The 13,967-nt window shown below is 34.0% G+C and overlaps 1 protein-coding gene across 2 annotated transcripts in view; it reads left to right on the top strand.

Moving 5' to 3' along the window:
* Positions 1 to 4,930: 4,930 nt before the first annotated feature.
* LOC133199028 (uncharacterized) overlaps positions 4,931 to 13,967 on the top strand; it is a 53,937-nt gene continuing 44,900 nt past the window's right edge. Inside the window, exons 1-2 of one of the 2 annotated variants that reach the window (XM_061334915.1) lie at positions 4,931 to 5,187; positions 5,341 to 5,433. In XM_061334915.1, the coding sequence (XP_061190899.1) occupies positions 5,088 to 5,187; positions 5,341 to 5,433 (193 nt within the window). In that variant the 5' untranslated portion in view covers positions 4,931 to 5,087. The remainder of the gene's footprint in view (positions 5,188 to 5,340; positions 5,434 to 13,967) is intronic. The other variant, XM_061334914.1, reaches the window with a different exon arrangement.

A 13,967-nucleotide genomic window follows, 5' to 3' on the forward strand; every position in this document is an offset into this window, starting at 1 on the left:
TTTTATGTTACGGTTTAAGACATACTTAAGTAGTACCTAGGCAGGTCTAAAGAATGCGCGTAAAACATACTTATGACCCTTCTTAAGTCAAAAACTTAGCAAGCTTTATGCTACGAGCCCCAGCTGTTTAACTTCTTTCTTGCAATATATTGCGCATTTCCCGATAGCTTCACACAGTTTTCAAGATGTTCTTATATATTTTGCAGATCAATTGAAAATGGTGTCACATAGACAGGTTTCCCTTTGATTTCCATTATAAAATTGTCATACTCCCATCCCTTGAACTGCATTCGAACATGTAGATGTATATCCCTGTGCGAATTGGATGGTCAGTTTTCAAGTTCTTAATGACAAAGACGAGAGACTGGAAAATTTATACGGGTGTGATTTTTGTAATGTATACATTAACTTTGTAATATACTCAAGTAGGCATGACTAGTTCATACGCATTCAAAACATCGTCAGGAAAGGTCAGAGAGATTCCCAATTTATCACTAAAATGGGTAGAAGAAATAATAATTACACAGAAAATATACGCACTCGCACGTCTAATTGTCAGTTTTCTAAATTCTAAATGATACAGATGAGAGATTGAATAAATTATACGGTGAGTTGTTTTTGTTAGAGACGTCAATGCATGTATTAACTTTGTAATATATTCAAGTAGACATGAATAGTATATACGCATTCAAAAAAATTGTCTGGAAAGTTCAGAAATGTGCAAAGTTTATCTCTTCTTCTCAGTAGTAAAAGGATGGAGGAAGAAATAATAATCTCATTAAGGTTTTGTCAAAGGTCAACATGTCCAAAAAAATATTTTTACAATAGCTCCAAAACTATGTGGTTTATAAAGTTAAAACTTTTACAGTTTATAAATATATCATTGATTAACAGATAGAAAGTATCACTTGATAACAAATAATGAAAAAAAATATTTATCGAGAAAAATTCTTTAATAAAAATGCATATATTTTTTAAAAATACATCTAATTAATTCCGTACTTTTAGTGAAAGCCATAACTTAGAAACAATGTATGTTTATCAATGAAGGGCAAGTTGGACTTCGATAGCCTCCGGAAAGTTGTTTCCCCTGTTTATTTTGTCCAAATGTGAAGATTTAAAACCGAAAGTACATTGTAAATGGCGGGTTTTATAGGGGTCTTGAACTTCAATTAATTATTTGTGTCTTTGTACTAAATTAATACTTTCAACTTTTGTTTCAATTTCTGTAAATCGATCATCTCACAAGTATGTGCTTCATGATCTTTTAGAACGCATGTAAAAAATAATTCAAAACATGAGAATTTTCAAAGACTTAAGTCTTTAATTTACTAACACCCAGGTTTCTGGAACTCATCCTTCCCCCTCTCCTCCCCCGAAAACCTACAGGACACTACCCTGGGCCCGCTTGGGACTCGGGTGACTCTCAGATCCCTTGTCTCACTAAAAATTTGAGCCTAGCTACTGCCTTGATCGGGCGGATAAGGCAACAGTTTACTGTAAGAGATTGAAAGTTTACATCTTGTTAGACATATTCTGTAATACATAATTTAGTCATATGTTTTAGATATGGTTAATTGTATGCAATGTTATGATTACAAGGCGCAACCTCAAAATACAAACGTTTATCTGAGTCGAACGGCAACAAATCTTTTGATATGAGAATTTGTCATACAATTATCATGTAATGATTTTACTCCTTTGATGCATACAAAATGTAAAGTTTGCAATATTTACATTATTTTAGGAGTTTTATGAAATGTTATCGTAAATTCTATATATAATGCCAAAGGAAACTAGGCCTTAAAATGACAACGGGCTGGGGTAAGAATGTTATGCTTTCTATAGATATCGGTCGTTTCCCGTAATCTATAGAAAGTTTAACTTCAGCAAAATGGCATAGACATTGGAAATGTTTAAACAGGCGGGAGAGGCAGAGAAAATTTGTCAAGATTACTTGTTTTTAAAACGTGATTGTGACGTTAACCTTTTGTTTGTGTTGTCATTTTTATAGCTCAGTGTTGAGCTAGTTCCTGAAACAATCCATTTTGTTACCTGTAAGTGTTCAATCTTTTTGGAAAACTGTTTATTCTTAAAAAGAATGGCCAGTTTTTTTTCTAAAGAGAATGGACAGTTAAAACAAACAGAATGGAGAGTTTCGGGTAAATTTTGGAATGTGTCCAAGAGGTAACCAAGAACAAATACTTTAAATACGCTTAATTTACATGTAAATAAAAAAAGAACGTGGAGATCTAAGTTAATCCAGAACACAAAGTCTGCACAGCTTCCGCTCGATTTTACACTTTAAAGTCCATGAATGATGCACAATACTTCAGTACGCTTGGGGTCTACTTATTCGGAAAGTTTTAAACAGGAAATAGGCGAGCCACAAGGTAGTATTTTATCAGTCACTTTATTCAGAATAAAAATTAACAGCTTAGCATAAGTTCTTAAAATAATGATATGTATGGAAGTTTATATGTCGATTAAATTGATCTTTGTTATAAATTCAAAGATATGAATTATATTGAGCGAAAATTACAGTTTTGTCTGAATAAAATTCAAAATTAAGCTGATGTTAATGAATTTACGTTCTGTAAAAGTAAATCTGTTTCCGTGCATTTTGCTCCACACGGAAAGCCCGTGACGAACCACGTATGTGGTTCGATGGAAATCCAATAAAAGTAGTTAAAGAGATAAAGTTTTTAGGTATCATCTTTGATAGTAAACTCTCTTTGGTTTCGCATATTAAAATGCTAAAAGAAGAATGTACAAAGGTTTTTGATGTTGATGTTTGCAGATACAAAAGGGGGGGGGGGATAAAAATACTCTTTAATTTAAAACTCTATCACTCTTTAGTATAATCCAAGTTAGCTTATGGCAGTATTGTGCATGGCTCTGCAAGAACTTCATACGTAAAAGCTCTTGATACAATACACCATCAAGGCCTTCGACTTTGCTCAGGAGCTTTTCGAACTTCTCCTGTAGATAGTTTATATAAGCGCAAAGTGAATGAACGGTGAACGGAAGATGGTCGGTCTATTCGGAATGTAGTTCTGACATTAGCATACCATGTTAAAGTTGTTCTTAACACTTCCAGAACAAACAAATAAATAAACAAACTATCAAATAAATAAATAGATAAACGCTCCCACATTATCGTAAGAAAATGATACATGCACATTAAGTGCGCCAGCTAATTGTGTTTCTTACAGACTTTTCTGCACATATATTTTATGTTAAGCTGTTTAGTCACAAACAATTTATCGCTGTTAAACATTGTTGCTAATACAAAACCCTGTAGTTGACGTAGAGAAAACTACAAAGAAACGTGTTTCCACACAGAGGCGATTACATGTTAAATAATTTCTAAAAAAAATTCACAATTAAAAATATTTTTACATAGGTCTGTGGATGTGTAACATAAATACACATGTATTCTAAAATCTTCAGTCAATTATATATTTATTTGGCATTTTTAATTTTTAACGATGATTATTTGAGCAGAATTCTACTTTAGACCCCCCCCCCCTTCCCCGTCATGACTTGTGGACAAGAGGATACAAGGAGAAATTCATATTATTTGTTTTAGATTTGAATTTCAGTTATTGATATTTTAGAACATGTACTTTGCTGCCATATTTAAATATAAACAGACAAATTATACAGAGAGAGAGAGAGATTCCGTCTTGCCTCCCCCCACACCATATGCATGTACCTGTATCAAGCAAATATTTTTTTTTATATATTTTTTTTTAATATATCAGGCAGTGAAAAAAAAAAAATTTATCCACAGAACAATTTGTTTGGCAATCATAATCTTTTTTTTCTGCTTCAAGTTCACATGAAGTCCACGTGCTTGTCTTGTGAATCAATGCCATTGACTGCTGCTGTAAAAGTCTCGTCACACCCAAGGCAATGTTCTAGTGTTCCCAAGGAGTTTGAAACACTTTTTGATCGTTTCTAGATCTGATTCAAACATTGCTCAAAAATAATCAATTAATGAATAAATAAAATGCATTGGACATAAACACTTGGAATAATTAAGCTGCATGAATTTGATCCTTGCCAATTCAAATACCACCGTCGACACGTGTATTTTGGACCACCATTGCTTAATGACTATGATAGATGCAAGAACGTTTATAAACTGAAATTCTGATGTCACAAAAAGCATCGACTTCCTTTTTAATGTGAGCTAAAATTTATTGCAAATACTGACGAAGTGGCAGATATAGGAAAGGGGGGGGGGGGGGGGCTCGTAACTAAATTAAGTGGTAAACTTATAAATAGTTACAGTGATGAAGGATTTTTTCCTCTCTTACAATAGACTTTGGTTATATTTGTGAAGAAGAAAACCTTATACCCTTCCAGCTCCACCAAAAACTTGCTGTTATAATTTCTTTTAGTGCATTACAATTAAATGACTAAATTTTTAAGAGTACTATCAATGTACATCACTCCGTAGATATTTATAATTAATCCATAAAACTATCTATAATTCTCAGAAATAGTTGTAACATGTACATGCATTTCTATTGTAACTGGGAGAAAAAAAACTTGTTGGTAATGAATATCGTAGTAATTATTCAGCAGTTGGTAAATAAAGCGACCTGGGTTATCATCTCTCTAGTATCAACGATTTGTGGTCTTTGACGTTGCAGCACCGTATCCGGTGTATGTTGGCGTATCTTAATTTAATCTTGTAGCATCGTACTAAATGAATATTCTTTTGACAGCATTTATTTTTAAGATTAATTTAATAAATAATCAACAGTTAAGTGAAAAATAATAATAAATATTGGAGATAATTTTTTTGCAGAAAATAATGATACTTTGAACCAGAAAACCCTTACTTTACATATTTTTATAATTCCAAGTCTTCGGATGGGACATTAGATTAAAACTTCTAAAGATATTGTTGTTTTGCGATTCTTTAAAATTTTTAAAGTAAAGTTTAAATAATTATAATATATTATCGCACCCAGTCCATGAACTTTTTGATAACCCCTTGTATGTGCCTTTAAAACAATCGACGCCCTGAATAAATAATATACTCTGTCTTTATACCTGAACGGGAGTAGTACATGATGGAATATAAAAGATTGCCAGACGAAACATTTATACTTTCGGATCATTTTCATCAAACTCTTGAACCATGTTTGGAGCCTGTGTTAAATTTTTTAAGTGAGTAGCACCTTACGAAATTCTAACATACAAGTAAAATTTGATTCAAACAAATATACACAAGGGGGAAAATCATTTAAACAGTTTCAAAATTACAGCAAATGCAAAACTTACGAACGAATCTTATTAGACTCTATTCCTTCAACTTTTTAGGTTTAAATGAATATTGTGATCAACCTGTCAATATAGTGGACTTCGGGACGTGCGACGGACAAGCTATTACTCCATTCCTGAAAATTCTGATCGGTAGGGATTTTTATTTTCTTTTACTCAGTCGATTCTCAATAATTAAACAAACTTCAACAAAACGAAGTAGTAACAAATGTTATTAGTTTCCCATTTGGTATGCTAATATATTTAAGGTCTTCCGTTTCCAACGGAAGACCTTCTACTGATTGTGATGATTAAGCTTATTCTTATTATTCTTTTTTTTTTCCTAGACGCCAACTTTGACGCTTCATATCTTCCTCATTTTTAAACAGATTTTGTTCAAATTTTCAGAGCTTTTAGACTTTACAAAACACTGTCAGAATACCGTAATACAATTCGGAAATTACCTTCTGTTCACGAGTTATTCCCCTTTGATTGAATTTTGCATGCCTCCGATTTCCAGACAAAGGCTCAGAAATGGTTATAATTGGAGCACAAAACCCTTTGAAATTGAAAAGAGGAAGCATTGAAGTTGTGCACATCGGTTTTTGTTTTTTGATTTTTGCATTAAAAATGGCACTAGAGAGGGGTCAAAAGTTAGAACGCGGAAAACAGCAAAAAATTTGACATATTTTCCTTTATATCTTGAAAACTAGAAATATTTTGTTAAGACATGTAGAACAAAAGTTGTGCATAATTGCAAGGGCTTTCATATTATACTACTTAAAAGGGGCTGGCCCCTATGATTAGGGATCTTGGGCCCTTAAAAGTTTTTGCTTTATAGCTCAAAAACGGTAAATATTTCGATCTGGATCTTGGGAACAAAATTGTTCTTTTACACCTTTTTGATCTAATGAAAATGTTGTTTTGTTCGAGTATACCATGGGTATTGCGTAATACGTATTAGAAAGCAGGCCAGGTAAACAGGTAACGTTTTTCATTCGGCAAGGAAATCAGACCTCTTCATGTGTATAACTTAAACAGACTTGCTATCAATAATATACCCTGCGGTATTTAATGTTAATTTTCTTTTTAATAAGGTTTAAAACGTGGTTTATTGTTCACTATTAAATTATTTATTACAACTAGTCTTTCTTTTCTTCTTTTTTAAATTAGGTTAATAGTGTTCAAAAGTGGAGAATATTAAATCTATCTTTCTACGTTTATTATTACAACAAACTTTGTAAGTGATTTTAAACTGTATGCATTGAATAATTCACGATCATTAGCTGTATGCATATTACGGTCTCCATGTTCAGCTCGATGTTTAGTTATGTAACCCGACGCACGAATCCCACGCTGTTGATCGAGGTCACCAGTGTACTAGCCACCTGTGGCCATAAACAAAGCTAGTATTTGTAATCGCATATAATGTCAATTTTGTTCAAAGAGCTATTAATTAATGGAAAGTTATGTTTTTAATTATATCGAATCAGTAAGATTACTTTACCGATCTTTTATAATCTTAATTCCAAACACTGATGCATAAAAATCATTTTGAATTTTAATCGCTGTTTTTGTCTGTTCACGCAACAATACATTTAAAAAAAGTATTGCTCTATCCCGTGTTGTTGTATTTTAATTCATCTGCAATTGTAATTGAATGGGGGTAAATAATTGTAATTACTACGCATGCTACGCACATATTATTTTTACCAACACTCTTGTGAATGTCCATTTATTATTTATAGAATTAAATAAACATTAACATAAATAAAAATTCCTTCAAATATACATGTACTATAATTCAAGTCTTTGTAATATAGCAAACAGTTTCATCCATCTCTGCCGCTTTGTGTCTTTAAGTGTTGTAGTCCAGTCCTCGTTTACATACACGTGGCCACAGAGAGCCGCGGGCACCTCGATGTTGAAATACATTGTGTACTCTGATAGTTGCTCTACACCGCACAAACAACTAACGTGTACATGCAGTGTAGTAATTGGCAAAGATTGTTTGAAAAATATAAACTCGCATGTGTTTGCTACGAAGCATTCATTTTAAAATTTTATTTACACGTAGATACCTTAAAAGAACAAAATAAAGTAAATGTATAACACCTAGAACAATGTTTAAAAATTAAAATACAAATATCGTGTGCTCGGAAGGGAAGATGGCTTGAAAGGGTGTGTCTGTGAATGCTTAGATCTAGCAACACACTTCGCAAAGTTAAGCATACTTGCGTCCAAATCCTTTAAAAGTGGGGGCAATCCCCAATCCTCGCACCCCTCCTTTTTGAATCTAAAAATATATACCATACTGAGAGTTGTATATAGAGCGGGAATGTTATTTTATTAGTCCTTAAAGGCACAACTTAAGAAATGACTTATAATTTTTTTTTAGATAAGATTGTTTCGCGATACAGCTGTGATAAATCTTAGGAACTTCTAAAGTTATAACTTATAGGCATATCTTAAGATAACTTAGGAAACGTTTTTGAAACAGGCATGTCAAGCATTCAGTCAGATCTATTACGACGTCCATATTACCATATAAGAGAATGAAATTTTGTTTTGTATATAAAGTGGTTATTACAAATATGCGTGTTACAAAAATGTATGTTGAAATCTCCAAAAGCTATCGAATTATTTGCATACGTGTACTCGTACATATGAACATTGATCAACACTGATCAAGTGTATACCGGGACCCGGGATAGTCTTATTATAGCTCTTGCTTTGTCAAATCATTACTTTCATACCCCTTGCATTTAAGAAAAACAATGTTATAAAAAAAATAATAATCTGACATATAACAAGTATACATGTAGCGTGTGCATGTTATTTGGCTAGGGGCATGTACACACGTGGTTCGAAACTGTAGGGGGCTACAAATGCGGCCATAACTAGTATATTTTTGAGGTGTTATAAAAAACAAATAATACTCACAAAAGCTTATAAAATTGCCGTTCTATCGATACCTTATATGCCATGTTTCATCCACCAACAACGCCACGACATCGATGAGAAATACGTTTCTACACGGGCATTTTCTTCGAAAAGGATAGGAAGTTAATGAATTAAAATAATTAATTCTTTTAGTTAACGCATTATGTTTACCTCTTTATTTGTTGTATGCAATAAGCATAGACCTTACTAATAATGACTGTTTGGTTGTCACACCTGTGCATGTGTCGTGCGAGGTACAGCGGTAAGGTAAATTACCGAGAGTCGCGATGTGCTGGGTGATTCGGAATACCCTAAATGACTGTGGTCCATTGAATTTCTACTAGTAAATCAACCTGTCAAATCTAACATGGGCCCACATAATACGACTAAATTCGTTTCATGAATAAACTGGTTCTTAACAAATATATTTACAGTATACAATATCTTTTCTTTAGATCTGTTTGTTTATTATTTTCAACCACAATCTGCAGTACATGTATAGTTACACGAAATCCATGCACAACGGCGCTACACCTGTCAATCAAAATCACTCGATATATTGTGAACCCAGTCTGGTGTTACGGCAGCATTTCCGAAGTGATTCAAAATATTCTATCGGCTAATTCTAATTTTTCGCGTTGAATAATAATATTTTGGAACAAAGTTGGAATTAAGGCTGGAGCTGCATGCTGTGAATTTATCACACCTGCAGTCTGCAGTCTTCCCTTCTTACATGTATATGAAGCATCTGTTGAGTAACGAATCAGAGAGCATAATATGCGGAACAAGTTTGATTGAGATTTTTACTTTTTCTTTAAGATAAAATGATTAATAACATAATTTATGCATCTAATATATACATATAAATGTACATGTATAGCTTTTTAAAAACAAGAATCTGTAATTGAAAATGTGAAAGTGAAGAGTTTAGGTAATAGTTCTTAACCAAAATTTAATGACAGTTCATTCTTTCCTAGTCTCCATATAACTTTTAATTACGGCCGTGCCCTCTCCCCTTCAAAAGATGTCTAATACATGCTTTTAAATTCTGTTTATGTATCAAGAAATTTCCACAGGTACTTGTGGACAGGATCCCCCCCCCCCCAAATTCAACCCCAATGTTTGTTGGACATTTTTTTCCACAAGTTATATTTATTACACTTATTCATCATGTGTACCATAGGAAAAAATCGAGTACAAGTACCTGTGGAAATTTCTATTTGCCCCCCCCCCCTTCCCAAAAAACTGAAATTGTTTTCTACGGGCTTGACAACAGGTACTTGTGGACAGACACCCCCTCCCCCCCGATATTCAACCCCGGGGCTTGTTGGACATTTTTTCCACAAATTATATTTATTGCACTTACTCATCATGTGTACCATATGAAAAAATCGTGAAAACCCCAAAATAATCGTTCCACACAAAAAATGCCTCACTATGTATAGTTAAAACATTAATTTTTCATATTTCTTGATGAAATTAACATTAATAAAATCAACACAAAATTATTACCGAATTACATATCACTTGAATTTATCATAAAGCAGAAAATCTGTTCTGTGGGCTTCAAGGCCAGCTCAGGAACCTAAAGATGTCCTCATTTTCCAAGTCCAGTACAGAACGTAAATCAAATGAAATAAATCACACGATCACTGGGAAGAACTCAAAAAAAGAAGACTCTTGAGAAAAAGATATTTTGATTCGACTTATAGACTGAAATAAACCGATATTCTCTTTTTGCCACTCTTTCCTGGTGCCCTGGGACTCTGAAAGTAGAATCAGTATTTTTCTCACAGGTCCGTTGTACGGATTGTACGGGGGGGGGGGGGGGGGCAGACCTTCTGAAAATAGTCTTTTGTTGTAGTTTTAATATGTAAATTTTGATTTAGTCGCTGCTTGCACCCTCCCCACTCTTTGTTTCTCTATGGTCATACATAGGCGAATCCCAGCAAAAATGTAATGACCCCCCCTCCAACACACACTTTTTTTTGTTGAAAATGTGTATTTCGATAGGACTTAAAATTGGAAAACATTTTCTGTATATCTCTACATAGAAAAATATAAAACAAATATTTTTTTTTAATATTTCCTTTATAAAACAACATAGATAATTATGCATAGCTAATTAAATACTGAATTAAATATTTATCTTTGCAGACAATATGCTCTGGGTTATAGAACATGATGTGAAAGCGTATCGTAATGCACCTTGTAATCCTTTGGATTTTCAGATTTAAGGCCAATGCGAAAACCCAGAGACGCCGATATTTTATTATGCTACTGTAATCGAAGATCCGGGGGGCATACAGTTTTTGTCCTGTCCACCTGTCTATTTGTCTGTTAGACTGTGTTAGCCTCTTTGTCCGCAAAAACTTTAACTATGCCCATAAAATTTGATTGGTTGGAACTACTGCTTTCATATTTCTTATGTGTATTCCTAGTAACAAGGACTTCCTTCAGGTACCAACATAATTGACCTCTTGACCTTGAACTTGGAGTTTGATCCTCTTTCGCAAAATTTTACCAAACTATAACCTTGGCCAAAACTTTTGAACAGTTGGTGCTATGGCTTTTATACTTCACATCTGTATCCCTTGTGATAAGTCTCCTCCTTGGGTATAAATATGTTTGACCATTTGACCTTGACCTTGGAGTTTGACCAACTTTTAAACAACTTTAGCCTTGACAATAACTTTTGAATGACTAGTACTAGGGCTTTTATATTACATAGGTAATTTTCTTGTGACAAGGCCTGTCATTGTATACCTTTAATTTTGACCATTTTACCTTGACCTTTGAGTATGTCCTACTTTTGAAAAACTTTAACCTTGGTTTTAACTTTTGAACAGTTGGTGCTAAGGCTTTTTTAATACCACATGTGTATTCCTTGTAACAATTAAGACCTTCCCTCAAGTACAAACAATTATGCTCCCTTGACCTTGGAGTTTGACCTTTTAAAGAAATTAACCTTGGCCATAACTTTTAAACTGTTGCTGCTGTGGCTTTCATACTAGTATATATTTCACAGTATATTCTTTGTTCAAGACCTTTATTTGGGTAATAACATTTTTTTTTTATCTTTTGATCTTGACCATGGAGTTTGACTTGCATTTGAGAAACTTTTAACTTTTGCCATAAGATGCCATATGGGGGCATCAGTGTTTCAAAAATCACACGTTGTTCAGTATCCAAATCGGGCATAAAACATTTACAATGATCCTTTAAAGCAGTGAGTTGAACCTAATAAATTACGACTATAGAAATTATGATAATTTATTTCGATGTATGGTCTAAAAAAACGTTTATTATACCTCTGTGAAAACTAGCTTACAAGTGAAAAATCACTAGTAAAATAGAATTTGATTGGCCGAGAAAGTCACGTGTCCACGTGTTTCACGATTGTGACGTCACACTTAAACGAGTGAGGAGTTAGATTGTTTATAGCGACGCTGCTAACTTCGTTCGCGCGGTAACAACAACTAAAAATTCACTCCAAAAAATCACCTTAATTAATGGAATTGCATACAGATAGTAGATTAAACGTTCTTTGTTAAAATGTTTGCACTTTTCAAAATTCGTTTATGGAAATACAGCTAACATACGTCATGAGGCGTCACAGTCTAGACGTTCCAAATGTCTCGTGCTGTTTGAAGAGGCGGATCTTAAAATTAAGTGAACAATGAACGGTCGCACCGTCAACATAATATCGTTGATTGATTGTGTCGATTTAAATGTGTAAAAATGTAATGGTGTTTGAATGTTACTGGTGTGATCACACAAACTTGTCACGTAGGAATTTTTTTAATGAAACGAGGCTATTGGTGTACCTGTAACTTACATCTCTTTCATATCGTTCTCATCAAATGCATGTTTGCTTTATTCATTGGATCTCCTTTGTAATTCCTGCATTTTGGTTAATTCGGTATTATAAACAATTTATTGCATAATAGTGAGGGAGACATAAAGATTTCTTCGCAAATGAAAAATCATATTTCTCTCGGGCGTTGCCTTCGGGGAGTATGATTTTTCATGGGCGAAGAAATCTTCATGCTGCCCTCGGGGAATATGATTTTTTATGGGCGAAGAAATCTTCATGTCTCCCTCACTATCATGCAATAAATGCAAACTGTGAACTTGTCAATTCCGAAACACACAAAAGGGTATCGCTGATATCATACAGAGTGTATCATTGCCTTGATCAGGCCCATAGGAAGCAAATTCAGGGGGGTTTTTTTCGGGGGGGGGGGGGAGGGGGGCACAGCCATACATTTTCAGTTGACAGTTGAGGGGGCACTACTACCATAAATTTCCTGACAAGCAAAAAAAAAAGTCACCAACTACCAAAAATTCCTTGACAAGCAAAAAAAAAAAAGGTTATCAGACGTTTTTATTGAGGTGGCACAAGCTATAGTATCTATGTCTACTATAGTAATCTATATATCGGCAAAATTATTGGGGGGCACGCCCCCCCCCCCTCCCTCGATTCCTACGGCCATGTTGATTAAATTTAGGGTCACTAAGGAAAGAATGTTTTGACTGGATGAATGGTCTGAAAAAACATGTGTTAACTTGTCGAGTCGGTAACACATAGATGGGGTTTGCTTATAACCAGAGTGTGTCATGGTTTGATGCAAGGTCATTTGAACGAGTTCAAGGTCATCAACGGAGAAACAACATTCCTTAACTGTCTTTCTACTGGTGAGACATTGCAAGTTGATACCCCTTACAAGATTGATTATAACCTTAGAATGTGGCATGACCTTGACTCAAGGTCACTTCTTCCTGTTCGCAGCTCCAACGGAAGACCTACTCGTTGCTTTGCAACGAGCTCTGCTCTAGTTAACTACTTTATTATTGTTAGTTACCCATTGGGTATGCTTATATATTTCATTACTTTACTATTACTAGTAACCAATTGGGTATACTAATATATTAAACTACTTTATTTTTTTAAGAATTATTTTCAATTTACATTATGCAAAGGCTGGATCGTTCTGGTTACCCTACACGATCGGATTTCATTAACCGAGACAAAATGCAGAGCGTACAATAGGCAAGATAACGAAGAGCGCACGATGAACGAAGTGCCGTTTTTCCCCCCAGCACACTGTCGTACTTAGGAGGCAGAGAAACGCCTCCACTATTCTACACGCACGAAAATTAGCCAAACACTGGTGGGTTAGCATGATGCACAATTTCATCTTTTACAGATGAAGCTATTTTTCATGAACAACATCAAATCTACTTAGAAACAAATTCTCTTGGGTCATCTGAAACAATCAGAAGACCTTTTGTTACAGGTTTCCAAATTTCTGAATTTTTTTATATCTTGTTCGCTGGAATGTCTAAATCAATTTCAACCAATTCCATGGATGCAAAGTTTATATATAGTGTGATTGATTGATTGAATGTTGTTTTACCTCCCATTCGAGAATTTTTCACTCAAACAGAGCAGACCTATGGTAATGCACTGTAATCATTACATTTTTTTCAAAGTAATGGAATTTTATTTGTCATGGATCCATCGTTCAATTACATGTAATGGTAATGCATTACTTTCATAAAATGTCAGTAATTATCATTACTTTTCAATTACATTTCAATTACATTATGTACTTTAATCTCTTTTTATTATTGAAGCTGAAACAAGTGGAGGTCGCTGAGAGGGTATGTTTCTATTTATAATGTTAAAGTTTTAAAATTAAAATCTCATAGCTTACCATTTAAAAAAAAAATGTTTATTC

The sequence above is a fragment of the Saccostrea echinata genome, unplaced genomic scaffold (assembly GCF_033153115.1).
Source record: "Saccostrea echinata isolate AGI-Se365-2 ecotype Australia unplaced genomic scaffold, CSIRO_AGI_Sech_v1 ptg000033l, whole genome shotgun sequence".
Lineage (NCBI taxonomy): Eukaryota > Metazoa > Mollusca > Bivalvia > Ostreida > Ostreidae > Saccostrea > Saccostrea echinata.